This window comes from Thalassophryne amazonica, chromosome 1 (assembly GCF_902500255.1).
Source record: "Thalassophryne amazonica chromosome 1, fThaAma1.1, whole genome shotgun sequence".
Lineage (NCBI taxonomy): Eukaryota > Metazoa > Chordata > Actinopteri > Batrachoidiformes > Batrachoididae > Thalassophryne > Thalassophryne amazonica.
The window spans coordinates 125,758,175-125,776,193 of record NC_047103.1 but is presented as its reverse complement, the minus strand read 5'-3'; the positions used below and the strand labels follow the sequence as shown (position 1 = coordinate 125,776,193).

Genomic DNA, 18,019 nt, shown 5'->3' with positions numbered 1-18,019 from the left:
TTCTCAGACAAAGGAATTCCGACGAGGGGCTGGACTACTCCTCCCACAAGGAGTGCTCACAGGCGAATGACGTCACCGACAGGCGTGGAAAAACTCACGCATGCGCACGAGGGTTCAAGCATGTCTGACGTAAAAACATATGAATGAAATCCATATAGTTTTTGAAAAAAATAAAAAGGACCGTTACTTTATTGACGCCCTCGTATATATATATATATATATATATATATTTGCTGTTCCAGAACGTTGTATTTAATGTTTTTAGTTTACTCCCTTATTAAAATGAATGGTAAAGAACGTTCATTTGATCGCTGGTAGCTATGGCTTACAGAAAATTACAATTCTGTTGTTCCACCTTCTTAAAGATACATGCTGCCCTAGCAAAACAGGCACAAAGATGTATGCCCACTAAAAAGAGAAGGCTTCAATTTACAGTTACACTCACTACACTATCCATACATAAATATATTTATTGGTACTTTATTACATAACTAGCTGAAAACCTCCTCTGTATGAACTCTGATTATTGTGTTCTAGGATCAGTGTGGGCATAGAACAGTCCTACTTATCTTTTATTGAGCTATATATCTTATTTCTTTTGTTCTAACAAGCCTATGTGTATGGTGTTTCTTGTGTATTTTGCAGATTGAATAAGGCAGTGCTGGACCATCATGACGGATGAGCAAATGGCTAAATATCTCCCGTGATAGAGTGCCACCCTTCCGTTTGCCGCCAAAGAAATAGCAGCACCAACACTGACAAAGACATTCTACTTCAGAGACTGAAAGAAAAAATTGGAACACGGAAAATGAAATCAAAAACAAAAAGAGCACTCACTGACACACTAAATGCACCACAAACTAAAAAGGACATGACACGATCCGGGAATACCTCAGCTGAGAAGACTACCAGGAAGATTGAAGTTGGGTGGCTTCATTTTAGCAGTAACCAATATCATCAAGTGAGGACCAGAAATGGTGGTGGTACGAGACATACAACAGTGGAAAAAACAACAACTGTTGCCCAGATTTTGGAAATGGCAAAAGGACTATTTTTTCCAAACGGGAATTCAACGAAAGGACCTGTTGAGGACTTTACTTTCACTATCTGTGATTTTAAAAGAAACCAGATACCTATGGAGGACACTGTTGGCAACATCTATGAACAAACCAAACTGAGGCTGCTTAGATTTTATCTTTGCTCAAAAGAAGCAGAAGTGGATGAAGATGGAGTTTTTTCTTCTGAGGTTTTCAGTGAGGAAGAAGATCTGCAGGCCGCTGTACATGATGTCAGTGATCCCACTGGAGATGTGCTGGAACTGAGATCGTCATCTGATAGTGACAATGAGGAACAGGTGGATTTGAAAAATAAAATAACATTGAAATCTGTTTAAACTTTAGAAGGTCTACCTGTAGGTGTATGTCAAAAACAGTGACTATTTACTAGCAACTAATAAAACATACTATCCTATAATATTTAAAGCTTTTTTGTTTTTTTGCTATAGGCTGTGGATTTTCCAGTACTACATCCAATTTCAAGAAAACAAAGAACATCTGAGACTGTGGCTTCTCAAAGTCCAGAGAGATTACATCATCTTTGTTCAACCCCAACACACACCAGTCACAGTAAGAAAATTAAGTGCTTATGATGAACGTTCTGAATACTTAGTTATCTGTCATTTTTTTCTAAAAAAGTGATTTGACCATCTATCCCAAAGGTTCCAAACAATTACAACCTAACGAAGGATGTTCTGAAGGTTTTGAGGTTCTAGGAATGGATGAAACTGTGGAATGGGACCCAGAAGATCACACCAGCAGAGAAAGTGATGACAACGTAGTTGTGATCACACTGAATTGTGACCAAGAGTATGAAGCACAGGTAACGTAATGTAAAAAAAAAAAAAGGAAGATGATAAGGCAAGAGGCAAAAATATTAATAGTGTTATAAAAATAAAATGGAGCCCAGAAAAACATGTGATTTCATTATTATTGATTACTTTCCAGTAGGAAACATTAAAAAAATACATTCTGTTGAAATTTGTAGAATACTTTTTCAGAATTACGAGTATAATTGTATGTAATAAGTGAATTAATTAACACTTTGTCAATCCCTCAGAGTTCCCAGCACAGTGAATTACTGCTGAAAGGCTTACATTTCCAGCTGTCTGATGACCTGTATACCGTACAGAAGCAGTCCGCAGAGGAATCAGTCCAAAATGTACAGGTAAACTGCATGTATCATCACAGCATGATTCTACACACAGCAAATAACAGATGTCACTTTCAGTACTTTGCAAATGTTTGAGATAGGTTTGCACACATGTAGGGCTGCAGCTATCAATTATTTTAGTAATCAAGTATTCTATCGATTATTCTGGCGATTAATCGAGTAATCGGATAAAAAGTACTTTTGCGTTTTTAAACAACATCGATAGTCCAGGGCCAGGGCCGGTTGTAGCCTATTATGTGCCCTAGGAAAAGAAAATTATTGCGCTCCCTTCTGGCGCGGATGACAAGGCCTGAAGGGCTGCAACACTATGGCAGTCATGTACATGTATACTGTAGGCCTATATCATCAAAATTTCGTGATTTTTATAACTGAATCCAACATACATATAAATGCAAATGCATGTTACTAGATTCAATCTTTTATGTCTTTTAAACATTGTCATATTATTATGTAATAGTGCCTTATGAGAATGGATTTCCAGTGAATTGCACTCAAAATATGTAATAAAGTTCTGTATTAATTATTTGACAAGAACATCAAGAAGGTTCATATTCTAATTAACTGTTAGTAAAGCTTTGCACACTAGCTCAAAGAGTCACAGAAAAGTGTCTATGCTCACAGTTATCTTAGTCAATAGTAATGGCTCATGTTATCAGCCTTAAAAATGAACTTTTCTGGCCTTGAGCTTAGCAAATTTTGCTAGAAGTTCTTTGGTGTCTAGCTCAGATGCTAGAACATGCTCAATAGATATAGTGGCTAATCCAACTAATCTTTCCTGGCTCATGGTTGAGCACAGTTTTTAATTAGTTTAAGCTTTTGAAAAGCTATGCTCTCCTGTTGCTACTGACACTGGCAAGGTCAGTAAGATTCGCAGTGCTACTGCCACATTAGGAAGTGTGTCCAGTAGCTTGTTTTTCATCATGAAACCGAACACTTCCTGGGGGCTCATGTGTGACCTTGGCAGTCTTCTTGCGATTGCTTGGAATTCTCCACACAGTTCTTCTGCATCTATGTCTCTGGACTTGTTATCATCACTCAGAGCCCTTTCAAGTGCCTTGCAGGACTCTATGATCTTTTTGACTGGCATGCTTTCAAGATCACCTATCTCATATAGGAACCCAAACAGAGCTGTGTGGTCTTCCATCTGCTTAAACCTCTCTTCAATAGAGGTAATTGCTGTGTCCAGCACAGCATAGTAGAATTCAATCTTGAATTTAAATGTTGGGTCTTCAGTGGTTTCATCTTCAGCTTTGTAATCAAACTGGTGCTTCTTTTTCCTTCTTCTTGTGGTCTCTAGCACCTCAAACTGTGCTGTCTACTACTGAAGTGACAGAGGCTGGATTGGCAGAGGCAACTGGTTTTGCAAGATATCTATGTAAGGAGCCCTCTTGTTTAGCTAATTCTTTAGCTCTTTCTGCCCGTTTTTTTCTGTACATAGCACCTGAAGGCCGTTTTCCAGGTTTACCTTCCATTGCTACCTAAAAGTCAGCACAATTAAATGTCAATATTATTATCAATGCATATCATATTAAGACAACAAATGAAGTATATTTATTAGGGTGAAACAATTAGTCGAGTAACTCGAATAATTCAATTACAAAAAATGTTCGAGGCAAATTCTGTGCCTCGAAGCATCGTTTAACGTTGTAGTACATATGCCAGACCTGTGTGTGGCGCTGCAACGTCCGCAGAAAAAAAAACAGAAGAAGACTGGAGCATAACAGCTAACCAAATTAGCAATGATAGCTACCACTTTCCAATGTGACAGAGTAAAATAAAGCCTTTTAAGAGAAAGATGGTCCACGATGATCATCTGAAATAGACTTACTGTGCATTTAAAGGAGACCTGCATTGAAAAAAATGCAGGTCTGTTTTAAAGCGAAGCAGTGTGTTTGTCTATTTTTAAAAAAGCACAGTTTGCTCTACGTGGGGAGGGACTGTTGACCCGGTTTTGCTCAGACTCACACTGAGTGTTTGACTTTTTAATTTTTGCTTTTTTGGGCAACACACAACACTTCACAAACACAGTAACTTAAATAAAATAATAATTTAAAAAACTGTGAGGCTTGCATGTTCAACCTCCAGCTGAAATGCATCTGCTGAATTGCAGAGAAAGAGGGATTAAAAAACAAAACAAAAATCACACAGGGACCCAGTCCATCAACCTTTATAAAAAAAAAGAAAAAAAAAAAAGAAACTTAAAAATGGTTACATTTTACAAGTTGGAGAAAACAAAAGTTGGAGAAAACAAAACAGAAAGCCACATCCCATCACCATTCTTTGACAGCATCCAAAGATGATACTGACCAAAAGTTATCGAAAGCTTTTCTCTATGTTGAAGGGTGTGGCCGCTATGGTGCCGCCATTTTGACCCTTTGCCTAGACATCAGTCATGATAACTCCTCATGCCTTGCCTGATTGACTTGAAACTTCACATGTATGATGACGGTTGGCCCCTGATCAAACCCAGCCACTCTGTTGTTACACTGAGCGCCCCATAGGTGGATGAACAATCAACATGTCATAACTCCTTGATGCATTGTGTTGATTTGTTAAAATTTTAACTGTGTGATGAGTGGTTGCCCCTGCATGCACATGCCCACATGTGCTCACAAGGGCACCCACTGGCCTGGGTAGGCAGTTGCGCGGAACGAGGGCCCGTATATGACTGCTTGCAGTCCTAGTTAAGTTTTGTTTTTGTGTTTTTTTTTAAGGTTGATGTACTGGGTCCCTGTGTGATTTTTTTTTTTCCCCCCCTCTTTCTCTGCAATTCAGCAGATGCATTTCAGCTGGAGGTTGAACATGCAGCCTCGCAGTCAGTTTTTAAAATTATTATTATTATTATTATTTATTTAAGTCACCGTGTTTATGAAGTGTTGTGTGTTGTCCAAAGCAAAAAATTAAAAAGTCAAACAGTGTGAGTCTGAGGGAAACAGAAGAAAGAGTGGACTTCTGCTGTTTGTCAATGTAGCCAGGGACAGAGCTGTGACTCGCCCGGTCTGAGAGCCCCTCACACCGGGCAGAGAGCAGCCGGCCACCGTCCCTCCCCACGTAGAGCAGACCATGTGTTTTTTAAAACTACACAAACACACTGCTTCGCTTTAAATGCACAGTAAGACTATTTCAGATGATCCATGTGGACCATCTATCTCTTAAAAGGCTTTATTTTACTCTGTGTCACGCTAGAAAGCGGTAGCTATCGTTGCTAATTTCATTAGCTGTTATGCTCTAGTCTTATTCTGTTTTTTTTCCTGTGGACGTTGCAGCGCCACACAGGCCTGGCATATGTACTACAACGTTAAACGAAGCTTCGAGGCACAGAATTTGCCTCAAACATTTTTTGTAATCGAATTATTCGAGTTACTCGACTAATCGTTTCAGCCCTACACACATGCTTTTAAATATACATTTATCTCCTTACTAAAGCCTACCCTATTAACCATCTTACATCATACAACATGGACAGTGGCCAAGGACAGATCACTAACATCCAGTGACTATAGGCAATTATAGTGACTATTGGCAATTACACTGTCCCACTGTAACACAAGGAAGACATGTAAACTTTACTCATAACTGCCAGTCTGATGATCAAGCTCACAACCTGATTATAGTATTATTCATTAAGCAATTAAGTGAGTTTATCTCAGAATTTCATCAGTGGTTTTACGCTGTTCACATATTTTTGACTCTCATGTTAATCCCAGACAGATTCTTTCATGCTGAGATTAGTTTTATGAATCTAAACCAGATGAAGATACTAGGCTCACTAACTAGAGGCCAGAATAGACAACATACCGACTGTATTAAGGATCTATGTTTAAAAATGAATAATTTATTTCTTTGTATTCTGTTACAGAACAGAACCTGCATTTGTTGACATTACTTTTGGCTAATCATGTGGGATTGTTATGATGAATATTTTGTTTATAAGAATTTTCTTTGTATTTTAGGACAATGGACAACTTCCCAGACCACCTGATTTGCCTTTAGATTCAAGCAGCCAGCTCTCCCCATCATCTACAGCTGACAATTTGGAAAATTCAGGGAACTCACAATGTATATCAGTTCGCAGAATCAAGGTTGTTGATGATCTTTTGTCTGTCTTTATGGATAGCAAGATAATGAATATCAATCTTAAAATGGTCATTGTAAATGAAAAAGCTGTTGATGATGATGGAGTCTCTAGAGAAATTTACACAGCTTTCTGGGAACAGTTTCTAGACTACTGTGAAGGGGAAGATGAACGGGTCCCCAGATTGAGGCCAGATTTCTGGGATAGTGAGTGGCAGGCTGTGGGTAGGATCTGGGTGAAAGGACTACTTGACCATGGTGTGCTACCTGTGAGGCTGTGCAAGGCTTTCATTTTAGCCTGCATTCATGGCATTGACTATGTTGATGAAGACATTTTAATGTCGTCATTCCTTAACTATCTCCCTTTAGTTGAAAGATCAGCTGTGGAAAGTGCCCTTCACGGTACAATGGATGACAGTAATGAAGATGATCTGATGGATTTGTTCACTAGAATGGGGTCTCATTCCCTCCCTCCAAAGAACAACTTTAAGGCAGCTATTGAAACAATGGCACATAAAGCAATCTTACAGGAGCCTAAATACGTTATTGACTGTTTCGCCATACCCATGGCACAGGTACAGCAAAAACTGTCAGACAAAACTAGTGTGCTCTGCCTGTATGTCTCTAAACAGCCAACAGGCAAATGAGTGGCACAACTGTTAGAAACCACAAATGTAATGCTGTCCCAACGAGAGCAGACAACATTTAATTATCTGCAGCGTTATATTAAAAATGCAGACCAATCTAAAGCAGGCCAAATCCTCAGATTCTGCACTGGTGCTTCTGTCATTTGTGTCAGCAAAATAATGGTGTGTTTTAATGTTGAGACTGGGCTAAACAGGAGGCCTATTGGTCACACATGTGGAGCTACTCTGGAAGTGCCCTGTACTTACAGCTCATACCCTGAGTTTCGCAGTGAGTTTGATAACATTCTGTCAAGTGACTACTTTGAAATGGACATCCTATAAACTCTAAAGCCTTATGGATCTATATTGTGTGTGTGGCATCAGTGTTATTTTACTGTTATATTTATTCTTTGTTCTGTTGCATTCAACCTTGATGTAAGAAGTCAAGACTTCCTTTTGTCTGTGTTGTAGTTCACACGGTTGACACTTTTGGCACTGTTCGATGTCCCATGAAAAAGACTCATTAGATCCAAGGCTGAGGCAGTGGTTCTCAAACTATGGTTATAGGAACAACTGTTTGTATACGGGCCTCTGTTGGTACTCTGAAATCTTTAGCTGCTCTTCTGGTTTAGATTAATGTCAAGCCAATGTCAAGTTATATTACTGTTTTATTCCTGCTTTCTGGGCAGGTTCTGGTTACATCTTGGTTTTGACCTGGTTCAATCCTGGGCTAGTTTAAGGTGGTGCTTTGAAAGCCAAATATGTTTTTAGATGGTTCATGGTTTGAAACATCTGTCACAAAATCTGATACCTGTGTTTTGTTTTGTTTTTTACAAATTTGTTGGATTTATTTACAAATTCTGCTGCGGTTTGTGTTGTTAATTAAAAAAAAAAAAAAAAATCCACACTGTTCACATATTATTTTTTCTTCCTATGGGATATTGCCCTGTTTGTTACTACATGTAGCCTGCAATAATACTGACTGACAAAATAGTTGTATCCCAATTCTAAACAGAAGCCATCACTTGTTACTACAAAGCTAGACAGTAGCTAGTCAGTCAATGGATTACATAACATGAACTGCATTCACAATTAAACCCTCTGTACTAATTTTAATAACTTGGCTTTACAGAGATGCTCTCACAGATTCTCTTAGGTGCATGTATAAGTTCACAGCTTGAAATGGATCAGTTGGTAGATTGAGATGGGACTCTGTCATTAAAATGTTGCACAGTCCATATACGTCTGGATCACAAGGTACTGTCAGTCTGAAGACACACTGACTTTTGCATAATTCAATATGCTCATCCTCAACTGGAGAAAGGAAGTCTCTTGTCCCATACAGTTCTGGAAATGCATACATAACACTTGGCCGTCCACTAGGGACATGCACATTTTTTGATGGCCTAATGTTGTGTGCGTTCCACACCTGTGCGGTGTCATCTAGTTCATCCTGTAAATAACAAAAAAGATACAGTTAGTGATAATAGTACACGTCATCTTCAACAGCACAATGCTAAAGGCTAATTTAAAATGTTTGTCATATGTAATGTTAAATTATGGAATGGAGGTGTCAACTGGAGCAAAACTGGGTTAACTTTATGAAAAAATAGGTTTTGTAGTGAGGGATAGAATAAGTCTGAGCATACAATGAAAAAAGCTATCAACATCGTCAACATTTCTCTAAGTATTTGTCCAGTAAAACCTAAAAATATATATAATATATATATAATTTTTGCCACCAGCCAAAATGCTGAGTGAATACTAATTGGTACATTAAATAAAAATACAATGTGAGGTACATTCACTAATGCTTTCTAACCAGGCTCTGATTATACCTACAGCTGTTGGCATCTTAACTTGAAATATTTTGTGGCTAAATCTAATTTCTCCATTGTAGATGTATTATAATCTGCATTCAGTTGCCTCCATTCCATAACTTTCAGGGCCTGTACAGTACACACAGTTACAGTATTCATAAGGCATTCATTTGCACAGTGTTTATTCATAAATAAATAAATAACCTGCCCATGGCCTCTAGTGGGCGAGCCCAGCTATAGAGGCACCTATACTGTCTGTAGGACAACGTTAGTAAATTCTTTCATTAATGGATAGCGCGTCCTTCTGGTTATGTAACGTAACCATGTTTTATTTCTGGTTTTGTTTTGGACCTGGTTTTGCCTTGTTTAGGCAGACAGTGACACCAATGGTTCCAAAATTAAAAATATAAAGATAAACTCACCTGTATAAGTGCCATACAAGAAAACTGGAGAAGGTTTTTGTCAAGAAACCCGCCATCAAAGAACCCGTTGTGTCTCAGGTCTCCAAACAAGCACAACCAAAACTCCACACACTGCTTGCGAAGAAATCCCCACCAATATTCGATCCTCTGGTTGGCGGTGCTTGCTCCCTCCAAGTAGCTATCCAGAGTGTCTTGTGTGGGCACGAGAAAACGCTGCAAACCTCTGACATGGCCATTTTCAGTTCCAAGATCACCTCTCACAACTCTGGGACAGCCCCCTAAACGTTTTACGGCCGCTAAGTAATAACCTCCAATCAACTTCGGATCGCTGCTTGTTCTGTAGGCATTAAGCCAAACTATTTTTCGTGAATAACCGTCAATACATCCATTCACACATATGCCATACGGCTTCAGTTTATCATAAGAGTCCAAGTGCCAGATGAAATTGGGCCCTTTTGAGAAGTAGTTTCGTCGTCTGAGACGTCTGGCCTGCCTCATTTCCACACCTCTGGGATCTAGCTCCTTTAACACAAGTCGTACATCCTCTTTTCTCACGCGTAGTCCACTTTCTCTGCATTTGGCGTACATCCAGCGGTAGCCATGAAGCTGCCCAGAGTATTGCAATTGGTTGCTAACAAACTCAACCAGATCCACTAGTTCAGAATACTCTTTATGACGCGACAGTCCCTTTGAGCGCAGAATCCTCTTCAGATGTCTCTCACTTATATGAAAACCATGTCTACAACTAAGCACTGACTTTATGTCTTTATATTTGAGGCCAATCTCAAAATAAAACTCTATGAACCTCTCACGTACGTGCGTGTCTTCCATGATTGCAGCAGTACTACAGCAAAGTGACCCGGAAACACTATAAATACAGGAAGTACAGTGTTTTCTCAGGATAACGCAAACTGACCCGGAAACACTATAAATACAGGAAGTACTTTGTTTTCGCAGGATAACGCAAAAGTTTCTCGAGATAACGCAAAAGTTTCTCGAGATAACGCAAAAGTTTCTCAAGATATCGCAAAACATTCGCAAAAGTTTCTCGAGATAACGCAAAAGTTTCTCGAGATAACGCAAAAGTTTCTCAAGATATCGCAAATCTTTCTTGAGATAACGCAAAAGTTTCTCAAGATATCGCAAAACTTTCTCGAGATAACGCAAAACTTTCTCGAGATATTGCAAAAATTATTATTATTATTTTTCTCACCTAAATTTTTTTTTCCCCACCATGTCCCCTGGGAGGCTCAGTACTCTAGGTACCTCCAACAAAATGAAATAATTTTTACTCTTAAAATATTTGGCCATGTAATGTAAAAAAAAGAGCAATCAGAGATGTCTGACGTCTGCCAATGCGGAGAATCCGTGAAGTATGTTTTGGCGTAATCCCTCAAAGCCTGTAAATACCCTAATCTGTGAAATCCTGAGCCAGAATCCAAATCCAAATCACCTCCAAAATTCAGTGGAATCTTCCATATCCTAATATCTATCTGTGGTACAAGTTGGTGAGAGTCTGTGAAGTAGTTTTGACATAATCCTTAAAAGCCTCATTCTTTTCGACATGGGTCAGACAGAAGTCAGACTACCAGAGCAAGAATTTTAGCTGAGGAAGCTTCTGCAATTTGAAGAGAAACGTCCTCACGTCAAGCAACCCAGTCCAGTCGAAGATTCAAGCTTCTCTACCTTAAAAGCCTACAAAGTAAAACTTGATCCTGGATCCGGATCACATCCAACATTTAATGGAGTCTTCCATGGCATAATGTGTATCTGTGGTGCAAATTTGGTGAGAATCTGTGACTATAAAAGTGAAATCCTGAGCCAGAATCCATATCCAAATCCAAATCACCTCCAAAATTCTCTTCCATACTCTAATATCTTTCTGTGGTGCAAATTTGGTGAGAATCTGTGAAGTAGTTTTGACGTAATCCTTAAAAGCCTACAAAGTGAAACTTGATCTCGGATCCGGATCGCCTCCAAAATTTAATGGAGTCTTCCATAGCATAATGTGTATCTGTGGTGCAAATCTGGTGAGAATCTGTTAAGTACTTTTGACATAATCCTTCAGATCCTATATAAAGGAAATCCTGAGTCAGAATCCAGATCCGAATCCAGATCACCTCCAAAATTCAGAGTCTTCCATGCCCTAGTATCTACGTATCTGTGGTGAAAATTTGCAGTCTTGTATAAGCTACCTCAAAGTGATACTTGAGTGAAAGTACAAGTATCTTATCATAAAGTCTTTGGGCTGCCTTTCTCCCCTTCCCTTTTTAACCTCTTGTGTGTAGTTTGTCTGTTTTCCCTGCAGGTGGCGCACTGCAGAGCCGAGGAACACCTGCTGCTCATCACCAACTCGCACCAGAGGCTCATCTGGGGCTCATCAGGAGTGGGTTACTTAAACCCTGGTTTTGTGCTCATTCACTGCCAGATTCTTGCATTGCATCCTGATCATGACGTTTCCATGACCTTGACCTTGTCTTTCCTTTCGGTTCCATGCGCCTTGACATCTCAGCTCTCTGCACCTCGTTCCAAGGTAACCTGGCCAACTCTAATTTCTGTATTAGAGCTTGTTGATGTTTTTGGTGTTTCCAGACACTCCTGTGCGGCTTCCTTGTCGCACATGTTCCTGGCTCCCATGCCACATTCTGCACAACATCACTTTGGAACTCTCCGGTTCTCAGCTACAGAGCGCATAGCTCTGCCACACTTCAGTTAAGTTAATTCATGTTCTGTGAAATCCTGTTCTCACCCTGCCCCTGTTTGTGACTGTGCATGACTAAGAACTGTTTCCAAGAACTGGCGCCTTGAACTATTACCAAGAACTATTTCCAAGAACTTTTTTCCCAGAATTGTATGAACCCTGATATTTAACTACTAAGAAATTTCCAAGTCATTTCTAAAGTCAAGTCCTGCTTAATTGGAACTGCGTCACAAGACGCGCATCACCTGACCTTTGACCTCTGAAGATACTCATGAACTGTAAACAATTCCTGAACACCAAACCTTATATCCTAGACTGTGAACATTATGTCCAGAACTGTGAACATTACTGTTTTAAGCCTTCAGTGAACTACGGATCTGTTGTTAAAGGCTTCAGTGTTATGAGTGCAATCACTCACCTCCTCTCTCCTCTGTTCTCCTAGTTGCTGTTGGCTCTCAGTTCTCTTACAAGACTGGCCCAGGAACTTGCAGCTCCCTAATTTCCTGGGGGCTGACTCCCCATGTGCAGCATTAAAGTCTCCTTTAAAAATATTACTTGAGTAAAAATCTTAAAGTATCTAAAATTTGCTGTACTTTAATATCAAAGTAAATTTCTCATATAAAATGTAGACTGAGTAAAAGTAAAATCCAAAACAAGTGGAGAGTGAAACGGCGACACAAAAAGAAAGACAGTGTGGTGTCTGGATAAACCAGGAGGGGGCCCCAGCCCCTACAAAAGACAGGACGCGCCTCTGGCGGAACAGTTGGTGTTGATTGACGGGATGAGTAAAGCAACTGGTGGATGCACATAGCTGTAAATAAAGCTGTCATTCTTTTTCTGAAGACGCAAGAAGACCCACACACACTTTTCTGTTAAACACAACAGCCGGGCTCTTGTGAAACTGAAGTCATTTATAGCTATACAGTTGTGCCAAATTTAAAAATGTTAAAAAAAACAAAAAAAAAAACAATGCAAGCATCACCACCACCAACCACTGCAAAGCAACCAAATGCCGTGATCTTTGCACTCTCAAATCCAAAAATTGGCGCCGATTTTACACATGCTTCTCCATGAACATTTCAAATAAAATAAATGAAACGAGCCATCTTTTATATTTTTTGTCTTTTAAACTTGTTTTATGTCAAACACGGCACTTGATACTACAGGGGTGGAAGGCGCTGTGCTCCGGCTGTAGACGACTGTATCTCTTCCCGGTGTACAGATGCACTCCGGCTTACCTTCACCTCTGTAAACAGGCATTGCCAATCAAATTTCTTCGACCTTTATATTGTAGTAATGAGTAACGAAGATGTTTAAGGGAAATGTATCGGAGTAAAAGTACACATTTTATTGAGGAAACAGTGGAGTAAAAGTAAAAGTTACCAGAAATGTAAATAACAAAGTAAAGTACAGATATGTCAAAATTATACTTAAGTACAGTAACAACGTATTTCTACTTTGTTACATTAAAACCCTGCAAATTTATTGAGAATCCATGAAGTAGTCTTGACATAATCCTTCAAAGTTTATATAAAGCGATATCTTAATCCAGAATCTGGATCCTGATGCGGATCACCTCAAAAATTGAATAGAGTCTTCCATGGCTTAATATGTATCTGTGGTGAAAATTTCATTAAAATCTGTGCAGTAGATTTAATGTAATCCTGCTAACAAACAGACAGACAGACAAATATATATATATATATATATATATATATATATATATATATATATATATATATATATATATATATATATATATATATACACACACACACACACACACACACACACACACACACACACATACATCTTATTCAGGGTTGCCTGGGTGTCTTGGTGGCTGTCTTCTCTAATCTCCTTCTTATACAGTCACTCAGTTTTTGAGAACTGTCACCTCCACACAGATTTACCATAGACACCATACTGTTTGTATTTCTTCATAATTCATGGACCTAAATTCCAAGACATAATCAGTGTCTTGGAAGTGTTCATGTACTGTATCCATCCCGACTTGTCCGAAGAAAACTGGATGTAAAAGTGATGGTTTACATGTGCTATACTAAAGGGGGCACTTACTTATTCACACCGTCATTTTGGCTTTTAGATTATTATTTCTTTTAATTCATAATGAAGAGATTAACTCTCCCCCTCTAGCTGCCACCTTATCATGGTGGGGGAGTTTGTGTACCCAGATGATCCTAGGAGCTATGTTATCAGGGGCTTTGTGCTCCCTGTAGGGTCTCCCAAGGCAAACAGGTCCTAGGTGACGGGTCAGACTAAGGGCAGTTCAGAACCTCCATGACCAGTAAAAAATCAAGGACCGAGACGTCGCCCGGTATGGCGGAGCTGGGGCCCCACCCTGGAGCCAGGCCTGGGGTTGGGGCTCGCGCGCGAGTGCCTGGTGGTCGGGCCTTAGCCCATGGGGCCCGGCCGGGCTCAGCCCGAAAGAGCGAAGTGGGCTTGCCCTCCTGTGGGTTCACCACCTGCAGAGGGGGCCATGGGGGTCGGGTGCAGAGAGGATGGGTGGCGGTCGAGGGCGGGTGGCCCGGCGGCACAGTCCATGCTCACAGCCCCTGGCTGTTGGGACATGGAATGTCACCTCGCTGGGGGGGAAGGAGCCTGAGCTTGTGCAGGAGGTTGAGAGATACCGACTAGAGATAGTCGGGCTCACCTCCATGCACAGCTTGGGCTCTGGTACCCAACTCCTGGACACGGGCTGGACGCTTCATTTTTCTGGCGTTGCCCCAGGGGAGAGGCAGAGAGCTGGGGTCGCATTGCCTATTGCTCCCCAGCTCAGTCGCCATGTGTTGGAGTTCACTCCGGTGAACAAGAGGGTCGCGTCCCTACGCCTTCAGGTTGGGGACAGGTCTCTCACCATTGTCTTGGCCTACGGGCCGAGCAGCAGTGCAGAGTACCTGACCTTCCTGGAGTCCCTGGGAGGGGTACTAGATAGTGCTCCGACTGGGAACTCCATTGTTCTCCTGGGGGATTTCAACGCCCATGTGGGTGGCAACAGTGAGACCTGGAGGGGGGTAATCGGGAAGCACGGCCTCCCCGATCTGAACCCAAGTGGTGTTCAGTTGTTGGACTTCTGTGCTAGTCACAGTTTGTTCATCACAAACACCATGTTCGAGCACAAGGGTGTCCTAAGTGCACGTGGCACCAGGACACCCTGAGCTGTCGATGATTGATTTGTAGTCGTATCATCTGACCTTCGGCCACGTGTCTCGGACACTCGAGTGAAGAGAGGGGCAGAGCTGTCGACCGATCACCACCTGGTGGTGAGTTGGATCCGCTGGGAGGGGAGAAAGCCGGTCAGACCTGGCAGGCCCAAACGTATCGTGAGGGTCTGCTGGGAACGACTGGCGGAATCCTCTGTCAGCGAGGTCTTCAACTCCCACCTCCGGGAGAGCTTCTCCCAGATCCCGGGGGAGGTTGGAGACATGGAGTCTGAGTGGACCATGTTCTCCACCTCCATTGTCGATGCGGCCGCTCGTAGCTGTGGTCGCAAGGTCTCTGGTGCCTGTCGCGGCGGCAATCCCCGAACACGGTGGTGGACACCGGAAGTAAGGGATGCCGTCAAGCTGAAGAAAGAGTCCTACTTATCTTTGTTGGTAGGTGGGACCCCAGAGGCATGATGACAGGTACCGGCAGGCCAAGTGTGCCGCACCCCGTGCGGTTGCAGAGGCAAAAACCCGGGTCTGGGAGCAGTTTGGGAAGGCCATGGAGGAGGACTATCGGTCGGCCTCGAAGAGATTCTGGCAAACCGTCCGACGCCTCGGGAGGCGGAAGCAGCTCTCCACCAGCACTGTTTACGGTGCGAGTGGGGAGCTGTTGACCCTGACTGGGGATGTTGTCGGGTGGTGGAAGGAGTACTTCGAGGATCTCCTCAATCCCATCGACACATCTTCCGAAGAGGAAGCAGAGACTGGGCACTCAGAGTCGGACTCATCCATTACCCAGGCCGAAGTCACTGAGGTGGTTAGAAAGCTCCTCGGTGGCAAGGCTCCTGGGGTGGATGAAATCCGTCCTGAGTACCTTAAGTCTCTGGATGTTGTGGGACTGTCTTGGCTGACACGTCTCTGCAGCATTGCAGGGCGATCGGGGACAGTGCCTCTGGATTGGCAGACCGGGGTGGTGGTCCCTCTGTTTAAGAAGGGGGACCGGAGGGTGTGTTCCAACTATAGGGGGATCACACTCCTCAGCCTCCCCGGTAAGGTCTATTCCAGAGTACTGGAGAGGAGAATTCGACCGATGGTCGAACCTCGGATTCAGGAGGAGCAGTGTGGTTTTCGTCCTGGTCACGGCACACTGGACCAGCTCTACACGCTCCATCCGGTGCTCAAGGGTTCATGGGAGTTCGCCCAACCAGTCCACATGTGTTTTGTGCATCTGGAGAAGGCGTCAACCGTGTCCCTTGGTGCACCCTGTGGGGAGTGCTCCGGGAGTACGGAGTCCGGGGTCCTTTGCTAAGGGCTATCCGGTCCCTGTACGACCGCAGCAGGAGCTTGGTTCGCATTGCCGGTGGTAAGTCAAACCTGTTTCCAGTGCACATTGGCCTCTGCCAGGGCTGCCCTTTGTCACCAGTTCTGTTCATTATTTTTATGGAATTTCTAGGTGCAGCCAGGGTGTAGAGGGGGTCTGGTTTGGGAACCACAGAATCTCGTCTCTGCTGTTTGCGGACGATGTGGTTCTGTTGGCTTCGTCAAATCAGGACCTTCAGCGTGCACTGGGGCGGTTTTGCAGCCGAGTGTGAAGCGCCGGGATGAAAATCAGCACCTCTAAATCCGAGGCCATGGTTCTCGACCGGAAAAAGGTGCTTTGCCCTCTTCAGGTCGGTGGAGTGTCCTTGCCTCAAGTGGAGGAGTTTAAGTATCTCGGGGTCTTGTTCATGAGTGAGGGACGGCTGGAGCGTGAGATCGATAGACGGATCGGTGCAGCATCTGCAGTGATGCGGTCGCTGTATCGGACTGTCGTGGTGAAGAGAGAGCTGAGTAGGGGGGCAAAGTTCTCGATTTACCAATCGATCTACGTTCCGATCCTCACCTATGGTCATGAGATTTGGCACATGACCGAAACAACGAGATTGCGAGTACAAGCGGCCGAGATGAGTTTCCTCCACAGGGTGGCTGGGCGCTCCCTTAGAGATAGGGTGAGGAGCTTGGTCACTCGGGAGGAGCCGCTGCTCCTCCACATCGAAAGGAGTCAGTTGAGGTGGCTCGGGCATCTTTTCCGGATGCCCCCTGGACGCCTCGCTGGAGAGGTGTTCCGGGCACGTCCCATTGGGAGGAGGCCCCAGGGAAGACCCAGGACACGCTGGAGGGACTACATCTCTCGGCTGGCTTGGGAACACCTCAGGGTTCCCCCGGAGGAGCTGGGGGAGGTGTGTGTGGCTCGGGAGGTCTGGGCGGCTTTGCTTGAGCTGCTGCCCCCGCGACCCGACTCCGGATAAAGCAGAAGAAAATGGATGGATGGATGGATGGAGATGACCTTTCACTGTGAGTTTAAAGGGCATAATCTTAGAATTTTTAATATAAAAAGCCTGAATTTCTTGTTTTGTTTTTGATGTCTTAAAACATTTCTTTTCCACACCACTGTATATAAATATAGATATATTCTAAATATAAAGATTAAATTATCACTTTTACAGCTAGTTTTCTTGAGACAAGTCAGAGCATGGGCATATGAACATTTCAAGTCACTGAATATCTTTTGGACTTCATTTACATACAAATAGTTGATAAATCTGTGTCAAGTACACAGTTGTCAAAAACTGAGTGACCAGGGGCCTCACGTACAAAGAATTGTGTGGATTTCCTACTGAAACATGGCATACGCTAAATCCAAGAAACTGTCGTAAGCACAAAAAATCCAGATGTATCAAAGTGTGCGTGTGCATGGATCCAAGCACGTTCCATTTGTACATCATGGAATTGAGCGCAGATGTACCAAACTCCTATTTAATGCATGAATTTGTAAATTCATGTAAATAGGCCCTGGGATGTGGGATTCCCTTCTGTATGATCATTCCACATGAACACAGAAAATAAATTATACCAAGTGTGAGCAACGGATGAGTGGAAATTATATGGAGACACGCAGGGATAGTTTATTTAGTACCCTGTCAAACAGAATAAACATGAA

The 18,019-nt window shown here is 42.5% G+C and overlaps 1 protein-coding gene across 1 annotated transcript in view; it reads left to right on the top strand.

Annotated features, from left to right (window-relative positions):
- The first annotated feature begins 732 nt into the window (after positions 1-732).
- Positions 733-18,019, top strand: part of LOC117513601 — a 44,657-nt gene continuing 27,370 nt past the window's right edge. Inside the window, exons 1-6 of the mRNA XM_034173848.1 lie at positions 733-1,354; positions 1,505-1,625; positions 1,718-1,878; positions 2,116-2,223; positions 6,183-6,878; positions 11,480-11,557. Coding sequence (XP_034029739.1) covers positions 809-1,354; positions 1,505-1,625; positions 1,718-1,878; positions 2,116-2,223; positions 6,183-6,878; positions 11,480-11,557 — 1,710 coding nt within the window. The 5' untranslated portion in view covers positions 733-808. The remainder of the gene's footprint in view (positions 1,355-1,504; positions 1,626-1,717; positions 1,879-2,115; positions 2,224-6,182; positions 6,879-11,479; positions 11,558-18,019) is intronic.